This window comes from Rhipicephalus microplus, chromosome 2 (genome assembly GCF_043290135.1).
Source record: "Rhipicephalus microplus isolate Deutch F79 chromosome 2, USDA_Rmic, whole genome shotgun sequence".
Classification (NCBI taxonomy): Eukaryota; Metazoa; Arthropoda; class Arachnida; order Ixodida; family Ixodidae; genus Rhipicephalus; species Rhipicephalus microplus.
This window is the reverse complement of record NC_134701.1, coordinates 294765713-294786575: the sequence shown is the minus strand read 5'-3', so window position 1 is coordinate 294786575 and position 20863 is coordinate 294765713. Positions and strand designations below refer to the sequence as shown.

Sequence of the window (20863 nt, the reverse complement as noted above, 5' to 3'; positions counted from 1 at the left end):
CGAGAAAATTATACCGTAATCAGCAAGTCACAGGGATCCTATTAAGAACGGTGCGGGAAAAAAAAAGAATGGATTTCGGGAACCCATTTGAAGAAAAATTGTGTTGAATGTCAGACTTGTGGTTTTTTTCAAATATATAATATTATGGACTTCTATTGAATTGAGGAAGGCAGCTGACCAGTCACCTACGTTGATGTGCCAGTAGGTGCCTCGGCAGTCACGTAATTGCAAACCAAGCTTGTCTTTTGCCTTTCGTATTGTTTTTATGCCCTTAACACGCTTCGAAAACAAATGAGGCCACTATTCACAAACCACTTTTATAGCCTCCTTCTATTAACCCTTTTTGTTCTCTTCACTTGTGTTAGAGCTGTGTCTCATAATTATATCGTGGTTTTGGGACGTTAAAGGCCAGATGTTATTACTACTACGACTACTACTACTACTACTACTACTACTACTACTACTACTACTACTACTATATTTCTGTTAGCACACCCACCAAAAAAAAAAAAAACTGGCAATTGGAGTAAGTGGTAGGTTTCATATAAATACAACATGCCCGAAATGAAGCATTGATGATTGAGGGCTAAGGTGGAAATAAAGTACGAAATATTTAGGCCAACTTAGCTGGATATCAGTATAAACATGTGGTTGTGTAATTTATGCCATTCATCTTACGATATGCATTCTATACTCATGTCACGCAATGACATGCTATTCATTTTGTTTGACATGTTCCACTGTTGATGATGGCATGTGTTGGCATACAATGCCATTTGTTTTTATAATACAGGTGTCATGTTTTTAATGTTATGAAAAAACCCGTAAACAAGGGTTGTGTTCCTGAGTCGTCATTTTGACGAACGGACTTGTCTTTTTTGAAGCGAGAACTGATTTTCTTGGCCCTGACGTGTCTATGCTTTGTACTCTCTCCTCCAATTCAAACAATGGAGGGGCAGAGGGCAACTGGGAATGCAGGGTAGTGGGAGGAGAGAGAGGGGCACCGCGACTAATTTTGTGAGTAAAAAGAGGAGAACTATTCCGTGAATGAGAAGGAAAGAAAGAAGTGGAGAGGGGAGGGTTGTCTGCGAAAGCACCACCTAACGACAGGTTAGAAATTGACAGAAGGAAATTGGTTTTTTGTTGTGTACGAACCGTATCGAATGAATTCAAGATTCCCCTTAGAAATGTTTATACCTGCTGGCTGGAGTACTATGAACTTGGGAATAAAGTATGGCTCTGCATAGTTTTTATATTTTAAACAGTCTCTTGGGGCCAGAACTATGACTGAAATCTATAAAGTTTGAGGTCACTGAAATTTTGACCTGCTACATTAAAGTGCTGTGCCAGTGCTTTCGATAATTTCTTTGACGTGTCCGCACAATGTCTGTTTAATCTCGTTTTGCTCATGTACCGTTTGGACAATAAAAACTTTTCGGTCATGTAGATAACTAGTGAAGGTAAAACTAAATTTTACATGATGGACTTAATCACTTTTGGCACTTTTAACATGATCTTGAAGGCATTTGCAAGTCTTGGATGAGAGCAAGGTGTGGTGTGGGTAGTACAGGGGTGCAAAAAGTGCCCCAAAACCATAATATTTGCTGAAATTGTGCCACACTGCGCCAAAATGCACGACCAGCTTTAAATTTTTTCAGTTGTGCCGATTTCAGCGACAAATAGAGGCCATGCTGGTCGCCTGTTGTTTGAGTCAATCAATCAATTTAAGCGCACAGACCCTGACCGTAAACCACTATATTTTTATTAGGTCTAGCACTAGCCACACCTCATTTTGTTGAATTACTAATGCGTGTAAACACCGCATAGCTGTGAGTACTCGTATGATTGCAGACTTCTAAAAATATTATGAGCAGATATTTGGAGCAGTGTATGACGTTTCTGGTGCCTTAAAAAAAAAAGCTGTGTGCTAGTTTTTTTTTGCCACCCCTGCTCCTCAGTTTCACTAATCCCCTGATTTTCGATGTCGCCAGCTTGGCAGACCCACATTTGAATTTGCAGAGTCTGTTAAAGTATTTGAAAGATGTGGCAAATACTAATGCGGACTTTATCATTGTTTGCTCTGTGGGGTGGTTGAAAATACTACATTCATTGAAAAAGCAGTGCTTATGTTTACTCTGAACGATTGCCCCGCCGCGGTGGTCTAGTGGCTAAGGTACTCGGCTGCTGACCCGCAGGGCGCGGGTTCGAATCCCGGCTGCGGCGGCTGCATTTCCGATGGAGGCGGAAATGTTGTAGGCCCGTGTGCTCAGATTTGGGTGCACGTTAAAGAACCCCAGGTGGTCTAAATTTCTGGAGCCCTCCACTACGGCATCTCTCATAATCATATAGTGGTTTTGGTACGTTAAACCCCACATATCTATCTATATCTATCTTACTCTGAACGATTCAGGTGATGTTGGATGGTTTGTACATAAATTTTTTTCTAAATGTAAACATCACTCTTTTTATACTGCTCCAAATTTGGTTTTTCGTGATAAAAAATAATTTATGAAGCTTGGAAACTTCGGCAAGTTGGTAGGACGTAACTGAAAATACGAACAGCACTATCTATTTGTAGTTACAGCGTAACTATGGAAGCAAGAAACAAGGACGGTTAAGAGCGCTGTTTCCTGTCTGCCCTTTCCTGTTCTTGTTTCTTGCTACTGTAGTAATGCTGTAACTAGTAATAAGTTGGGCTGTTCTTATTTTTTGTTATCTTCAAAAAATCAATAAATTTTTCTTTTCCCCGGAACCTTCTCCGAATTTGCATTTTAGTGCTCCAAGAGTAAAATTTTGCTGCTCCAAAATTTGCTCCAAATTCTATTTCGACTGTTGCATTCCTGGCAGTAGAATACAGGTTTACTTTAGCATGTACTGACATGTCCTTAAAATTTCTATTGAGGCAGTTCACATTGGTGCTTTGTAAAACACTTTTCTAAGGCGTTTGGCTCAGTGGCACAGCATTTTAATGTAGCTAGTCACAACTTGATTGACATAAAAAGAAATGAGCCCTGAAAATTCTCTTTGTTCATTTACATTATTATATTCACATTATGTGCATTGTGATGGATGCATATGCAGCATTTGCATTCTAAAACAGCCGAGTCTTCTTTAAAAGGAACTGGGAAGACTGCTTTTTTTTTTGTTCCTGGCAGGAAGGTCGGGCCTACTCCTACAATTTTTATCCAGTGTGCTCATTTTTTCCGAATACGTTAAATCTGTGTTGGAGCTAAAATCTATTCAGCACGCTACTGTCAGAATGGAATATTTTTTGGGGGGGCCTAAATTAGTTCCCCGAGGAAATCACAGGAAATGATCGAAGTGGCAATATTTTTCAACATCAAAGCCATTGTCAGTTCAGTCATTTGTTCCACGAGCATAATAGCCATTACTAAACTTGTTGAGTGAGTGTGCTGTGAAACAGAAGGCACACTGTTATGGGCATCATTTTCTAGTTCTTGGCATCTATTGATGGCCTTCGAAAAATGCTTCAGCTCTTGTTTTGAGCTCGTTTTATGCCACACCGTTTGGTGTCATTCTTCTTTCTCAACGAATAGATAGATGCACCGTCTTGTCTTCTATTTCAGTTATACTGTCTTAAAGGGAAGGGACGTGATATTGTTGAGTGAAACTCGGTCGTGAAAGGCAGAAAGGAGTTTTGCTCTATGTCTTTTAAAAAACGGTAGAAAGGAAAAAATGAAAGCTTGCGATGAAAAATATGTAAACCCCTGTTCACATATTTTTCATCATGTCCTTTAGTAAGCTAGTCCAAGGAAACCTAATTGTGGAAAGAAAGCACGATAGCCAAATAACTAGGACACAAATGAAACTGATTAGATGTGGACACGTTGGCTGTTTTGGTTGACACAGCGTTGGTTTGATTCAATTTGGTGCTAGTTTAGACTCATTTAAGATTTGAAACTGCCTTTTGAAGCCCATGTTACACATTTTGATTATAATTGTTTTTTATAATTGTTTTAAAAGTGAAAGAAATTCTCTGAGGTCTCCTGTGAGATTTAGCCCACTTACGGTTTGTGGATTTGGCTCCTTTAAGAAAAAAAACTGCATATGTATCAATAAAAACTCAAGTGGTTGCCATATTGATTCTACATTCATGTCATCCGTAGCATTACAACTGACCACAGTGGCATTATGTAGTTCAATAATTGATTGCATGACAAACATGACATGCATGTGTTATGTGTTTTTCCTTCCCAGTTGGCATGCATGCCATGCACATTGTGCTTCATACCAATGTAGCAAAATGTCTCGCAATTGGCATTATGCTGTTTTTGTAATTCCATGCACGAGGTTTGTGGAGGATGTCCCTCCTATGTCCTGGCAATCGGTGGCCTAATTTTGTTCTTGACGTTTAGAAGTGAACTAGGCACAAACAAGTGGGGAAATCCTTGGGCACAACGATGCCGCAATTATTTTGTTTACCTAACATAGCTAGCCGGGGCATGGGATGCTTGGTTGATGGTGGGGTCCGAAGGAGTTGTACATGCGGGTGTGTGCGACGTGCCAAAAACTGGTTTTAGTAATGGTAAGAAATTTTTATCTATATGATTTATCTTTAGTGTCTTTTCTAAATTGCAGGCATCCTTGATGTAGTCGGGCAACAAAATGCACGCAAGGGTGCTGCCAAAGCATTTGATGTCTTCCAGAATGTACGTTTAAACAAGCAGCTATTTTACGTGAGTATGGATGTATCTTTGGCACTTGGACTTTTTTAAAATTTCATCACATTTTATTCAAGGAAGCATTGAGCTAAATGTAGATCAAATGATGAAAACCTGACAGCCAAAAATGTTTCCAATAATTATGTGTTTCAAAAACTGTGCTACAAATAAAGCTAAAGTGATAGGACATATTAAGGATTGTCAGAAAACAAACAAAAATTGCAGTTAATGCTGAAAAAAAAAATGGCACATTGCTTATGAATAACAAGAAAACAGCTAAGTAACACACTTAGCAATCACACCAAAGTAATACAAAAATGTGCCTTTGGAGCAATGAGAAAGAAATAGAAAAAAAATGTTTGCATGGCATGTTACAATGTAATATATGGCATGAGACCTATGTGCAGATGAACATACTTGTTTTGGTGAAAACTCCAGGTTGCTTTGTTTGCTTGCATGACTGTGATGTTGAGAAAGAAATTCCATAATGAATCCATGGTAAAGTGTAAAAGTTAGGGGCATAATTAACAAAATAAGACAATAAATAAAAATGCCAGATAACCTTCAACAAATGTGATGTTCAGTAAATGCCAGAAGACAACAGAGGAGCCGAGCATTCAAGTGGAAACGAACAAAAGTTCATTCTGGGTGGTGAAAAAATGCAATCACCATCCTTAATGTGGCCACTGCCTCTGCAATGTGCGTCTAGTTTTTCCTGCTGATACTAATCTCCATCTGAGCCTTGGAGAGCAGCCCCTGCAGCTGCCTTGTGTCGTCTCTTTTCGTGTCCCATAGGGTTTGGCGGTTATTCATGATATAACTTGAGTCGACTCTTCTTGCGAACTGCAAGTGCAGTGTACTCACTGACTGAAGCACAATGCCACGTTTTTTTAAAGTAGAGCTATCTAAGCGGGTGGTAATCTAACACGAATGAAAAACCCCGCGCTGTGATAATAGCACCTCGTGTTGCCTAGCAACCATGACTGTTTCGCTACACTTGGCGACAACTTGTTGTGACATTGAAGTGAATACAGTCTATGAGACCTCCTTCCGTATATTACCCTGCAGGGTTGTCTTCGCAAATAGGTGTTTGGTGCCTAGCGACACCATGGACCCGAGCTAATGAGGGGGTTTTCACTCCCTAACAGGCCTAGCAGTGCGTGGTTTTGCCATGTCTTTAGAAAAAGGGGATTCTGGGGGTTGAGCCGATGAACCTTTACCGCCGAATGCAGAGATGTTACTTGGCTTGTTCTTCGACTCTACTTGAGCAAATTGGCCCAAAGCAGGAAGCGGTCTTGAAAACATTCAAGTCGGCCTTTGCTATTCACAGAAGCTCAGGCTGTCTTGCTTCGTCAAACCAAGAACGACCTTGAATGCAGAAGCACGTTGCTCGCCTGTTGTCGAGGTTAATAATAAAGTTCTTGGTGTAAGGCACGTGTTAGTGCAAAAAAGCTTGCATATTCAAACTATTGACTCAAAGTGCTACAAGTATAATTTTGTAATTTTACTTCCACCGAGCGCCACATGACGTCCACGTGATGGCCGCTGCGCCGAGACACGCATTGTCGCTTGAGGAAAGTGTCCTTTTTCAGCTGGTTTCAGTGGTCGCCCAAAAGGAGCACATTTTTTCAGGCGTTCATTTATCGTATTTTGCTATAGAACGCAGAGGGGTATATATGCAGATATCTGGGTCGCAAGTTATAACAAAGCATAGCGATTTCTCGTCATACTCGCCTTTCGAATCGCCTATGGACATGCCTGTAGTGGGCTATGTCGTAGTTATACGTGAATACAAAATGAAGGCAACAAGTACTAGAAACTCGGTGTATAAAGCTCCCGTGCACACCCATGTGGGTGTCCCAACTGGACAATAGAGCTAAATCGAATCGCAGATGCTAATGGTTTGTCTACGAAAATTGAGAAGAGAAAAAGTGTGGGTGAAGTACCCGGGCTTCTACGGGACTTCAATGGAGAGGGGTTGTCATAGTAATATTTATTCACTTTCTTTATTTGGTATCTGCATTGTCATTAGCAGGCATTACAGCAGATGGCATGTGCGTCATAAATCCAGAGTTTTACCTTGCAAAATTATGATGACGCCAAAATATGAGGTACGCCATACGGGAGGACCCGGGAAATTTTGACCACCTGGTACTCTTTATTTTGCACTTATACGAGACAGTATAATGCCATGATCACTTTGCCTCCACCGAAATGCGACCGCCGCCGCTGGGATCCACCGCGGTGGACATCGGAGAATGGGGGTACAAATTTGTTTTGCATGTTGGTGAGGGGCAGGGGGGAGGGCACGATTGTGGTCAGCCTCATGATGTTCTCTGCTGGAAGATTTGTGGAGAACAATGAAAAGGGCACAGGCCTGCGAGGTGAACGAAGGGTTCGTTCACTTTTTCGTAATGAATAGCTATTAGAAGACCCAAAGAAAACCTTCGCATTTCTACCGAAAAACTCGTTATAGTCGGTGAAGGAACCCCGAGTAGGAGCAACTTCTTTATTTTTGTAGCTTCGTGTTGCAGATGGATGTCTGGCATTTCTTTCAGTCCCACACAGCTGCACCAAATGAGGCAAAAATCATGGGAAATCTCTACTAGTAAAGGAGTTTTGGGGAAAGCGAAACCTACCGCGTCACTTTTTTGAGCGAAATGGTCAAGGAGAAAAGACTATTCGGACCAAGATGTCGCAGCAAAGTGCCCTATCGTGTCAAGAGACACCTCAATGCAAAGCAGCACTGCGGTTCACCAAAGATGAAAAGACTGTGCTTATCGCTCTCGTGAGGCAGTTCAAGCTCATCATCGAGTGCTAGAAAACTGATGTTGCATCGATAGCAAAAAAAGATTAAACATGGAAAGAAATTGCCAAGTGCTACAATGCCAACCACGGAATCATTCGGCATAACTACCTGCAGCTAAATAAATGCTGTAATGACCTCAAGCAGAAATGGAAAGAGGAAACTGCAAGAGAAAAGCGAGAGCGCCATAAAACTGGTAAGCGGTACATGTTATGCATGACTGGCTCACTTTTGATCTTCCACATGTTTTGTATTCAGTAGAGATGTGAGCGCTGAGTGCAAATAGCTATGACCATTAGGTTTTACACTGCATGGTGTAAGAATGAAGAAAGAACCACTAAAAATTACATTTTCCACTAAGAACTGCTTTGAAGTTGGCATGTAGCATGCGTGATCAGTGCAAACAGTTCTCGAGAAGCCTGTTCAGATAAATTTTTGGACAAATGACATACAAAGAAATCTCGGTATAACGAACTTTGGGGGGGCTGCGTCAATTTGTTCGTTATATTAAAAGGTTGGTATAGTGAAAGCCCAAAAAATAACCATGAATACTTATTTTCCAACAACCAAAATGACTTACCTTTACAACGGTTGGTCCTTGAACTCGTTTTTCACGGGAAAAAAGAAATCACAAGTGAACACCAAGAAATGCACGTCTGCTTTAAAGTCGTCTGATTTTTTTTTTACAAGCGCAGCACAAACTTTGCAGCGCAAAAGTTTTCAGCTCATTCACATTCCTGTGGTGCGATTCGGTTCTTTGGTCACAACAGCCTGCCTTTTGCTTTCCAGTTGCCAAAGAATATCCACTTTCTCGCTTAGCGAAAACTGCTTCCGTTTCTTCGTCGTAAGCAGAGATGAACTCATTTGTAGTAGTGCTGCAGTGTGATCGCCGACTTCCTTTGCGGATGCGACAAGTAACCACCAAAAAGAGATGAGCACGACATGCCCGTGTGGCACGGGTAAAACAAGGCCTCCTAGAGCACATGTAGAAGTGTAAGCAAAAACCGAAGCCTCGCGACTGTCATCGCCAGAGTTATTCATAACTCTGGTCATCGCCTCTTCCGAAGAAAAAAAAAGTGCTAAAAAAGAAAATTTTTTGTGTCTCGTTTTCTGCCCCCTTGCTGTCTCAGGCTTTCCGTGCCCATGCTTCCTGCTCCGCAACTCCCACTCTGCCTCGCTGTTGCCCTCACCATGTTGCCCTCACCTATGCGCATGTAAACCTGCAACAGCAGCATTTCAACAAAAAGAAAGAAAAAAAAGTAGCTTTTTTGTTTTTTTTTCTTTACACCGTCGCTCGTCTTTCAAGCAGCAAGGCGTCCATTCCCTTTGTCGTCTGCTTGCGTATTGCTCTGTTGGTCGCGCCGGATTTCAGAGCATGGGTTCGTAGTACTGAGGTGTTAATATAATGCGGAACTAAATTAATGCTCTTTATTCTGAAAAGTTTGGTATTCTGAAGTACGTTGTAGTGAAATATCTTTACATAGAAACTATTAGCAGGCGGTGCGGGATTTTCGAAAAAATCATTAATCTGGAAAGTTCGTTAATATGGGGTTCGTTCTACTGAGATTTCACTGTATTTAGGTTTTTAAAAAAAAGGGCATATAAGCAGGCTCATGCTTGTTCTGCTAAATTTTTTGCTATTTTTCTTTGAGTTGAATCAGGTAAACTGCATTACACTCAACTTAAGAGAAAGGAATAGTGGAACTGCAGAGTTTTTTTCTTTTTTTTTTTAGAAGGCGTCTATGAAATGGTGCTTCATTCTGCAATGAAACGTTACTGCTGATTAGGAGAAGAACTGGCGCCTTCCGCTATGGCTTCTATGTACCAATTGGTGGGTTCGATTGCTGCTCACATGGCGACAAGGGTGAGAAACGCCTTTGTTTCGGACGCCGCAAAGTACCAGCCCCCCATTGCAAGTCTGCTTGTCGCGAGGCTGCTGCAGCCCATGAGTGATGGTCGAAATGAAATGGACTTCAATACTTCGATTGGCAAGGTATGGTGTGTTGCATTTCAAGACGTAATGATGTTGTCCTAAAGAAGTTTCACGGTGTGTATTTCCCAGAAATGTCTCTTCTCTGCGTGCAGTGGTGCACAGGTGTTTGAGTCATAGACGTTGCTTTGTTAGTAACATCGTGCCATCTCTTGTTTATTGCAGACTATCTGTGGCTAGGTACCACTCCTGTAGAGCCGTCACAGCTGCCAACAGGCACAGGTGCCAACGAGGATAGCAGACCTACTTCTATAGCACAGCATGATGCCGAAGCAAACACTGCTGCGAAAAGTTGTGTAAACTGCCACCAAGCCGCCAGAACTGCTGGTAGTAGTACTTCTGCAGCAACTGTTGCTGCTGAGGCATGCAGGATACCTAGGGGCCGGATGGCTGTTGTGGAGACGACGCTGGCCGCTGAAAATGTAATTCGAGCAGAGCTCTTTAGCACGCAGTCCATGTCCGGCTTTTGCAGGAGGACTACGAGACATGATTCTCAAACGGGTAGACAAAAGAGAGTTCGACAATCAAGTGTGAGAGCTCGAGCTTTGAAAGCACAAGAATGAGATAGAAAAGTAAGAACTTGAGATTGAAATACCGCACACTGCAATGTAATGCACCTTATTTATAAATAAACGATGGGATCTCTCATAAAACGATGAAACCATGTGAGTGTACATTTTCATGCATGTATTATGATAAGCAGATGGGCCTGCGCAGCAGCCCTAAAAAGAGCATGTATGGCCGAGTGTTGAGATATGTGAAGGTCGTGCTTATGAGCAGCTTCCGTGCTTGATTTCCTGAACGGCTGTCGGTGAAGCGATCAACAGGTGGCAAATGCACTGTTCTGGTTGCCACTGTACTGATTGGGGAAGGCTGTGGAACCCTTTGAGCTCAGGTTCCTTTAATAAGCAGGCCAGGTTGTGGAGTGCTGCACAAGCAGCGATATTGAGCACGATGTTTCTGACCTTGTGCTGCATTCCTATGTCCAGGAAAGGAAAATGCCTGTTCCACACGCTGAAAGTCCTTTCAGTGATGTTGTGAGTCTTTATTTGGGCTTTTTGGCACCTGGGCAAATGAAAGAATATTATGCATCATTCCACAAGCAACTGGATTTAATGCCACACCACAAAAACGTGCTGCAACTTTCTGTAGTCACTGACATAGGAAATAACCTTCCTTTGGGTGTGCCTGCGAGGCCTGGTTCAGAAAACGGTGTGAATAGATATGTCTGGAATGCGTATCCAGTGTCGCCAAACAGCATTCCGGGCACCCGGTTTTCTTTGTACAGCGCCAGTAAGCAGGAGTTGTCAAACATTTTGATATCATGAACAGAGCCAGGCCAGCCGGCAATAATGTCGAAAAACTGGAGCTGTGAAACAGCGACAGCCTGCAGCAAAGCAGCAGACCAATAATCTGAAACAGAGCATTGTAAAACACTTTTCACTTTGCGGGTTCGGTATAAACTACCAGTGCAGCACAAATTTGTGTTGCACCGAGTCACGGTCAATCGGAGTGCATTTTTATGACAAAATGCACAGTACTGTTCCTTTGAAAACCTTCACGAAACCTGCCTTCCGGAGCAAGCAGCAAGAAAAGCTTAATAAAATGCCATTGTAGTGTGCTTTGTAAAAAAAAAAAAAATAAAGGTTCATTTCAAAGCAACTTTTCAGTAAAAAAAAAAAAAGACTGACCTAGAGTTGAGCAAAACCCGCCACGAAGGCGCAAGTGCTGGGCTTCTCGAATAACTGTTTGCATTATTCTTTCGCTTTATTTGTTTCGCTAGTGCATGACAATCATGGCTAAACACAAACACGTTGATTACAGCATGGAAAGAAGTTTACGACCCGTGCATTCATAGAAAAAACACGAACTAATTTCATTGCTTACCTGCACATTGAAGGAGAAATAGCCTTTGCGATTGCGGAACACTTCGGCATCTTCACCGCTGGGGCTTTTAATCTGCACGTGCGTGCAGTCTGCGCATTCCGTCACGTCAGGGAATTCGGCCACTTTTTAGAAGTCCTGCGTAACTTGCTGAAATTCCGCTGGCTGCGAGAAGCGCACTAGCATGGAGCGCAAGTGCTTTGCGATCAGCATGGTAACTTTGCCGACTTCACGGCCCACTGTAGACTACATAATGGGGACGAGATGCCCAGTCACTGTTTGAAATCTCCCAACACTGTCAGCAGCTGCAGCATAGGAGGCACAAGCTGACCTCGATTGTCCCGCTTTCTTGGAGCATAGACAGAAACTGCCGCATGGTGTGCTTCGTGAACCGGTAGCAAGTGTGAAATATTTCGTTGTCGTACAGCTCCAAAGTATTTCCTAGGTCATGTAGGGCGGTCTTGGAATCTTCGGCAGGTTATGTGCATCCGAAAACACAACATCCATGGTGTGGCATGCGAACTCAAAAGAGGACAACCCCTGCGGGACATTCATTCGAGAGGTGGCCATGTTGGAATATTGCACCAAGTCTGTTTCAAGCTATCCCCGCAGCAGACTTGAAACTTGACAGCGATAAGGGTGTTTTGAAACTGGCTTAAGTCAAGTACGCGTCAAAAAACATCTCTGCATTCGACGGTTAAGGCCCTCTCAGCAGAGGCAACACACCCCTTTGGCCCCGGCTTTACATTACGGCGCCCCTGGACTGACCCACCCAGGGGGTAATTGGCAGTCGCTTTTTCCTATCTCTCTCTCCATACATCTACGTTTTTTCTCTCACTTTTTGTCTCTCCTGTCTACTTTTCTCTTCTGTTTACTACCGGTTCTTCCTGGTGGCAAGGGTTAACCTCGTGTGTTCACACCACCTTGGGATTTGTCACATCAGGTTATAGTGGCGGTGCACAGCTGGCGTATGCAAGGTATTTCGTCATGTCTTCCAGCGTCCTCCCAGTAGGGCTCGGCGGTGGGTGGCTACCACCGCTATTGAGCACAATCCATGTTTATTGGCTAAAAACTTTCAACTTTCCGTTGATCACTCGCTGAAAAGAGTGCACACTGAAGCAAGCTTTCAACTTTTCTAACTGAACGAAGACAGCTTCTCACGCTATCATGTTATACACAGTGACACACCAGCAAAACCAGTTAAAAAAACCCCCATTCCTTGTTTCAAGGTGCCTTATGGACACACTTGGAACAGGTTACAAAGCAACGAAAATGGTCTGTAGAGACCTCCTCACTGAAGTCCGAGACAAGGAGCAATATGAAAAACTATCCAGCATGAAGACTTTTGGTGATGTCCCCATCACTGTATCAGCACATCGTTCGTTGAACCTGTCTGAAGAGTTGTGTCAGAGGATGACCTAGTTGACCTGATAGATGCTAAACTTCTTGATGACTGGAAAGAAGAGAATCTAATCAATGTCCAGAGAACTAAGATAAAGTGAAATAACAAAAATGTTCCAACAAAACATATAATCATTACCTTTGGCTTCATCATTATTCCTGAGACACTTGCAACTGGGTACACAAAGCTCCGTGTACGACCATGCTTACCTAATCTCCGACGGCGCTTCCAAAGTCAGAGATATGGCCATGGAGCGCAAAACTGTCGTGGCCAGCAAACTTGTGCACAATGTGGAGTTTCCAGCCACATTTCTGACACCTGCAAAGAACTGGCGCACTGCATCAACTGTGATGGAAATCATGCCGCATATTCACGGTCGCGTTTATTCTGGAAAAAAGAAAGAGATCATCAGATCATCATGTTGAAGGTGAAAGAGAATATCTTATACAAAGAAGAAAAAAGAAGAGTCGCCATTTTATGGCCCGACCTATGCTGATGCCGTGCGTCAGGGGCAGCGGCGCACCAGCCCTCGCCACACTTTCGGCCTACTTAGAGCGAGCCATTGGCTATGGCTCCTACCCTTAAGGCGGCAGTAGTTCAGTCTTCTCCGCCTACTCACAAACAGAGATCGGAGACCCCAGGGTCCTCAGGTTTCAAGATCTCGCCTCATGACGCGAGGTCTAAATTTCGAAAATCAGCTGACATGTGCGGGCATTTGGTGCATCGGAGAGGACAATGGACAGGGCGGCACCCCTGGTGCCGGAAGAGCGGCGTGGCTTCTGGGAGCACGCTAAGAAAACCAAAAAGCAAATTACGAGGCCCGTGACGGACCTGTTACTTTTTGTACACACAGCACTACATTACTTGCACTGTGAACATACAAGTTATACAGTGGAACGTAAGGGATCTTCTTGGAAACTGTGTTGATGTACAAGAACTTTTACATGAACACTCACCAAAAGTGCTGTGTGTACAAGAAACACACTTATACACAAAACACACCAACTTTATACGTAACTACATTATTTTCCAAAAGATCCATGATGATGCCATGACATCATCCGGAGGTGTTGTCATTATAGTGAATCAATGGATTGCATGCATACACTTTCAACCCCAGACATCTCTGGCAATGGCTGTTCGAGCAGGGCCTTTCGACAAATTGATCACAATTTATACTCTTTACGTACCTCCGAGCTATCACCTACAAAAACGTGATTTCCAATCCTTAATAGATGAACTTCCGAAACCTTATGTTCTTCTTGCAGACTTGAATGCGCATAGTAGGCTATGAGGTGACTCTCATTGCGACGCGCAAGGTCGACTGATTGAACAGTTTCTTCTCTCGTCCGGCACGTGTTCCCTGAATCGAAAAGAACCAACCTATTATAACCTCGCTAAGAATACCTACTTCTTCATAGACCTAAGCATAGTATCTTCATTGCTTGGGCATCTACTCCTCTGGAAAGTCATCACTAATCTCTATGGAAGTGACCATTTTTCCTTAGTTTTGAGCTCCCCTACATCAACTGAATGTTCGCCACAGGTTCCCAATGGGCTCATAAGCAAAGCCAACTGGGAAAAGTTTTATACCATTACTAGTTTAAGTTGGACTGACATATGTACTTTAAGCATTGATGCCGCTTTCAACTATTTCACAGCTTTTTTGATTGATGCTACAACAAAATGCATCCCACAAATGAATAGATACATGGAAAACGACAGGTGCCATCGTGGAACTCTGAGTGCCAGAATGCGTGCAGACAGCAAAACAAAGCGTGGAGGCTGCTTCGGGAATAACCGACCGCTGAGAATCTTCAAGAAGATAGTCTCAAGGCAGGAGAATCGACGGCAGGCCAGGAGAGAAAGTTGGCAGCAGTTTTTATCAGGCATCAATTCGTATACGCATGAGGGCAAAGTCTGGCACATGGTTATTAGGCTATCACGAAAACACCTACAGTCACTCCCTCTAGTAAACACACAATGTGACAGCTTGGAAGGCCAGGCGAACTTTTTAGGTGCCTTCTCAAACAGGTGTCCAGCTCGTCGCACTATTCTGAAGCCTTCCAATGATACAAATTAAAAATAGAAAAACAAAAGCTAGAGTGGAAATCTACAAAACACGCCAAATGCAGCGGGAAAGCCCAAGCGCTTGACAACGGGCAGATAATGCCGAGCTGCAGCATGTGGTCAAACTCCCGTTTAGCAACAGCTAGGCGGTCTCCAAACAGGCGGCGTGGTCGAGCGGCTGCCGGTGGACCCCGGGTGACGATGTGGTGTGTCACCGTATGTTTAGGCGGCTGAGTGAGGTTGCACGGTTTAGTTAACTCCGGGAAACTCGCCAAGATTTTTTCGAACGGTGAGGAAGGTATCAGCATGCGGATGGCCATTGGAGCGATGTCGGACAGGACTCCCGAGATGGAGAGACGAGTCTTACCATCTATGAGGCGGCGCCGCCGCACGCTGACGTCCAAATCGAAGTATGAGAGGAAGTCCGAGCCGATGATCGGTTGAATCACGTCTGCGATGACGAAAACCCACCGGAAAATGCAGCGAAGGCCGAAGTCGAGGGTGAGAGATCGGAGCCCATACGTTGCTATAGACGAGGCGTTGGCAGCACGAAGCACTTGCCCCTGTAACTTTGAACGATCAGCCTTAGTCGGGGGCACAACGCTAATTTCCGCGCCCGTATCTATAAGGAACCTGGCGCCCGATAGCTGGTCCGTGACCATGAAAAGGCGGCTGGGACAAGAAGGGAGATCACACGCCGCCGTCAGTGATCCCGGCAGGCGTTTCCCTGCCACGAACATGGGGGTGTACACTTCGTGGCTCGGTGTCGGAAACGCCGGTGGTACCAGCAGAGGGGTGGAGGGCTGGGACTCCGAGCATCTCGTGTGCGTGGAAGAGCTCGACGACCGGAACGAGGCGAACGAGTCTCCTGCAGGGGGCTCCGGAGTGCGGCAATGGAGGCGGCGAGTTTGTCGATGCGGGCCTCAAGGCGCGAAATCGCTGTGTCTGCTGGTGGTAAGACAGCGTTAACAGATGGGGAGGTCGTTTCATGAACCTGATTGGCGAGCTCCGCCAGGCGGTCGAGATTGACGTCGCCGGCCGCCGCGAGGACGAGGCGGATTGGCTGAGAAAGGCGTTGGAGGAAGAGCTCGCGAAGCAACGCTGAGTGGGCAGAGACGTCGTGTTTCCCAAGAAGCTGTCGCATTCGGCGCAGTAGTTGGGAGGGGCGCCTGTCGCCAAGGTCCCCCTCTTCAAGGAGCTGCTGTAGGCGGACGCGTTCCGAAGGCATGAATCGTTCCAGCACCTTGGTTTTAAGGTGCTGATATGGCGTAGTGTCCGAGGGGTTGGAGAGGACGTCGGAGAGCTCGCTGGCAACGTCAGGAGGAAGGACAGAGGCTACGTGGTAGTAGCGTGTCGTTTCCGAGGCGACGCGGTACAGGGAGCATTGCGCCTCGACCTGATGAAACCAAACTTGCGGGTCCTGTGGCCAGAAAGATGGGAGACGCAGTTGCACGGCCGAGACGTCCTGCGGACGTGAGGCTTGTTCGGTTGAGGGTGCATTCGAGTCAGTCATTGTCTTCGTCCGAGGTCACCACTTGTAGGCTTATGCCACAGGAGCGAAAGAAAGACACGCCTGAACGATAACCGATGCCAGCCCGGAACGTGAGCCGTTGCTTCACGTGCCACGGCCTAGCGCCTTCTTTATTTTCTTCTGTCGCCATCGCGCGCTCTCCGGTTTGCGCGCCGCCCGAACGAGGGCGCTACAAACCCTTTCGTTTAGAAGAACTATCGGCATCGCTATGTTGCTGTAATAAATATGCTCCAGGCTCCGATCGACTCGTGTATGAAAAATGCTAAAGCATCTGCACTCTGAAACTCAAAATGCTCTCCTTTCTGTGTAACGCTGTTTGGTTTTTCTGCGAGATCCCCAATGCTTGGAAAGAAGCCATTATTGTTGCAATTTTAAAACAGGACAAAGGCCTCTCCATAGTTTCTAATTACATGCCTATCGCCCATACTAGCTGTCTGTCCAAGGTCTTCGAAAAGGTGATAAATAGAAGACTGATTAATTTTCTTGAAACAAACAGTCTACATGACCCACACCAGTGCGGGTTTACACAAGGGAAATCCACCTGGACCACCTTATTCGTATCGAGGCACAAGTATGTGACGCTTTTGTCCATAACCAATATTTTTCTTCTGTGTTCCTCAATATAAAAAAGGCTTACGACACTGCATGACACTTTGGCATACTCTGAGACCTGTCTCATTTAAGTGTGCAGGGCAGAAACTATGAAACAGCTCTAGCATGCTTCCCCCACAGTGCGCGCCGACGTCATTCTCTCCCTCGCATGCCGTGTGCTTGCTGCGGGGCCAGCAGCTGCCGCCTTGTCCGTTTGCCCGCAACACCTGCCGTGGCCGTCGCTCACTGCGCGCCAACTCCTTGGTTTACGCGCAATAAACCTGACGCATGCCTAACGCATGCGTTGAAACATGTCTGTACATGTCACACTCAAGACCTATGCCGGCTATTGCTTCAAACAAATCTTCAGCGCTTACCGCAGCACCCGCATTAGCGCCGTGGAACCTGTGACGCCACCCGTGCACAACGCTGCTGCTTCGCATCCCATCAGGGTTTTCTTCGGGGAGATGTTCCAAGTTTGTCGACGGCACGTGCATAAATGCCGATGCGCTTCGCTGATTGTCAGTTGATCGACGGCCGATGCTCTGTTCGCCGCTATCAGTGCCAGTGTCTTGCTGTAAAATGATTTTCCTTTTACGTGTTCACAAGTTCAGCCCAACAAACAGTTCCCTCTGACCATCCAGTCTGGTCCCTTCGTCTGCGTCACGACCCTATATGACAATATTTTGACGAGGGAATCGCAATCATGGCTCGACACTGTCTTTTCCATGCCATATAGGGTAGTCCGCTTTGCAGAGCTTCTCACCATTTTCCATTATTTGAGAGTAACCTTCGGGGAAAGCTATTTTTTTCTAAACCATGGTGCACTATTACTGGCGCAATGGCTTCTTGAGTTCTTTGTGCTAAAATAAAGAACGGGATAACGAACATGCGTGTTCTCGCCGTGTTATACTGCGGCTAGTCAACTGGGTGCAAGCGACGTAGTTGTGTCGTAACTCGCTATTTTACAGTGCGCCAACTGGATCGCCAACTATCCACTGCGGGTCTCCCATTTTGTGATGTAGTAGTAGGCATGTGCTTGAATTCTGTAGCTTACACACTGCTGTCAAGAAAATTTGTCGCTGAGTATAGCTCACACACTGCAGGACTTGCTCGGTGTATTTCAAACTGAATGGTTGTGTCGTCTGCGATCTGCGATGCCAGCGTAGCTCTCACCGATCATTGCCCGTCTTTTAACTCTTTCGACCCTGTCTCCCATCTTTCCGATCTCTTTTTTCTGTCACTCCTGTGCAGCGAATGCTCAGTTTTCTTTATCTTTTTACTATTCTTTTTATCCCACTTCTCCCATCCTCTACAAGGAGCTTAGTCATGCTGACACATTAGGTAGACATTAACTCCTTTCCTTCAAAAACCATCCATACGTATAGTACCTTGCTCTGCCAACAGCCTGAGCTTTGCATACAAACGCTCACGCTTGGTCACACCGGCTGTGATGTCATGGCCAAGTGAGCATATGCTGTATAAAACCCGCACGTTGCGCCAGATGCAGTCATTGGGAGACTGAAGAAGGTTTGTGCTGCCAATTGGGAAGCCACTTACCAGGAATCGCACCACTACAAATTGAGCCTCGGCTTGTTTAATGTAGTGCACCACGTAGTGTAGCTTAAATGGCGGGAGGCAATTCTGCTGGAAATCGACAGGAACTTGGAATTACTTGGCATTGCTTTGAGTGGCCAGGGCCAGCTAAGAATCAGTTATGCCTTTGGCCTTGAGCCACTAGTGCAAGCTTGGCCCTGATTTTTTTAATGTCACACCTGCCATGAGAAATGGCTCGTGATAGCCGCGTTGTGCCATTGAAGATCTGGCCAATGAAAGTAATATTGGCTCGGATTAGGGCAACAGGACATGACCCGTAGATGCTAGTAACTAGCCCTCAATTTCAATATGTGCGTGCTTTTTCTTTCTTTTCAGGACTTGTTGGAAGCATTCTTGCTGGAGTTTGCCCCAGAGCTGCAGCCTCATTCGTGACGCGAGGCTCGTATGGAGCAACCTGCAAGACTGCAGTCAAAAGGCCCACACATCTCTAGTCATTTTGATAACAGAACGCCAGGCATGTTTCTAGCAAAAGAATGGTAGGACACTGATCTTAGTGTGGCGACCTGAGCACAGACTCCCAGTTCTTTGGCCCCTGTTCATCAAGCCTCACTTTTTTTGGTATTCTGCATCTCATAAACATTAGCTCAAATGAGTTTTTACTGAGATCACACCTTCTAAAAAACCGACTAGATAGCTTTGTATATATTTGCTGTGAATACTGCAATAAAGTCGCACTAGTTGTGCATAATGTGGGAAGCACTCATCTCGGATATTAGAGCATGCACATGAATCGTTTGTGACAACTGGTACTGTGTGTTAAAGGGGCCTTGAAGCACTTTTTCAAGTAACCATGAAATAAACTCGCTGGAAGAGCTTATTGCCTTATAAGTTCAACGCCGGGTGCACGTTAAAGAACCCCAGGTGGTCTAAATTTCCGGAGCCCTCCACTACGGCGTCTCTCATAATCATATAGTGGTTTTGGGACGTTAAACCTCACATATCAATCAATCAAATCAAGTTCAACGCCGCAAAAATTTTAAGAATCCGTCCAGTGCGAATGGAGTTACAAAGATTTGTCGCATATGCTGCAATTGCATTCCTTCTTCTCTCGTCCTGACGAAAGCGCTGGAAGCTAAGCAGGGAGGGATGGAAGGCGCGAAGAAAATATGTTGCCAACAAGCACCTTGTGACCTTGAGCACTTTTTTTTTTCTTTGAGTGCTCAACTTTTTCAGAGTGATCGGGTACGCACGCGTGGACAAGTCGCGGCCTGATACAATGGCTGATAGATAAGCTTTCTACGAGTGATTCTAGAGCGCCATCCGTCATTTGTCGAGAGAAGAGAAAGCAATTTTTAGCTGACTGATAATTTATTGCGAAATGCAGGCTGCTTGCTGTGCTGTAATATTTGGCTCACGTGTTGTTGGGAGCCTCTACTACTGATCGGCTGCGTTTTCTGACTACGCTCAAAAAGTGATGCAGGGCCCCTTTAAGTGCCACATTTCAGTGAAAGATTGCCCGCCTTTGGCTGCAGGACAGGCTCAGTCAGCTGTGTGTATATCTCCACCACATGCTCCTGCAGGGTCATGCCAGAGTACTAAACCTTAGTACTTTCTTTTGGGAAAGAAGAGCAAAAAAAAAAAAACTTACACACCTTGGGTGACAAGGTATGCGCTTGACGTCATCCGCGAAGATCGCTACCGTCGGGGTCATCATTTTGGTGGTCCTCACGCTCGTCGCACGTTCAGAAACCTTTATTCACCCACCTTGTGCGAGATCCGTACAATAACATGAATATTTAGAGATGTATTTAAAGAGCATATTTCAAGGGGGTAACTTCGCATTGCTAGGAAGCCAATGCGCTCAGCAAAGTTCGGGTGGTGACACTGAATGCGAGAAACGAGAACCTTTAGAGACAATACATGTTGGTTGGTAATGTTCTGCCTTAAACAGTAGTGCTCATTTCTCCCCTGGCGAAAAGATTCGCGGGTGTACATTTCCTCCGCTTCCGTTCAGGTGCTGGTAAAATCGTGCTTGCCCAGTATCTTACTCGGCGCGCGATCGCGTTTGTAGTTGCGCCCTCTAGAGAAGGCTGGTAGGTTCTGTTGTGTTGTGATGCCATACCACAAGTGTGAATTAGCATGAAGGTGTTGATGCAAGCACTGGAAATCCAGTGACTCACATCAGAATGCCCGAAACCAATAACCGTCAGGCACGGATGGTGCTCAGTACAGCGTAAGTAAACTCTTGTTGCACACTCTGGCAGTTCTTGTCAGAGTTCATGGGTTCTGAGAAATCGACTATGCTGCACTATGCTCTGAAGGAGACCGGAGTTAATTCCTTCATCACTAG

At 45.0% G+C, this 20863-nt stretch overlaps 1 protein-coding gene across 7 annotated transcripts in view; it reads left to right on the top strand.

Moving 5' to 3' along the window:
- LOC119178350 (sorting nexin-25) overlaps positions 1 to 19261 on the top strand; it is a 141337-nt gene extending 122076 nt beyond the window's left edge. For 4 of the 7 annotated variants that reach the window (XM_075882289.1, XM_037429584.2, XM_037429544.2 and 1 more), the window contains 2 exons: positions 4600 to 4697; positions 18889 to 19261. In XM_075882289.1, coding sequence (XP_075738404.1) covers positions 4600 to 4697; positions 18889 to 18945 — 155 coding nt within the window. In that variant the 3' untranslated portion in view covers positions 18946 to 19261. Of the gene's footprint in view, positions 1 to 4599; positions 4698 to 7240; positions 7685 to 9221; positions 9482 to 9643; positions 10140 to 18888 lie in introns of those variants that run through there. The other 3 variants (XR_012888420.1, XR_012888422.1, XM_075882291.1) reach the window with 3 other exon arrangements.
- The last annotated feature ends 1602 nt before the right edge of the window (positions 19262 to 20863 follow it).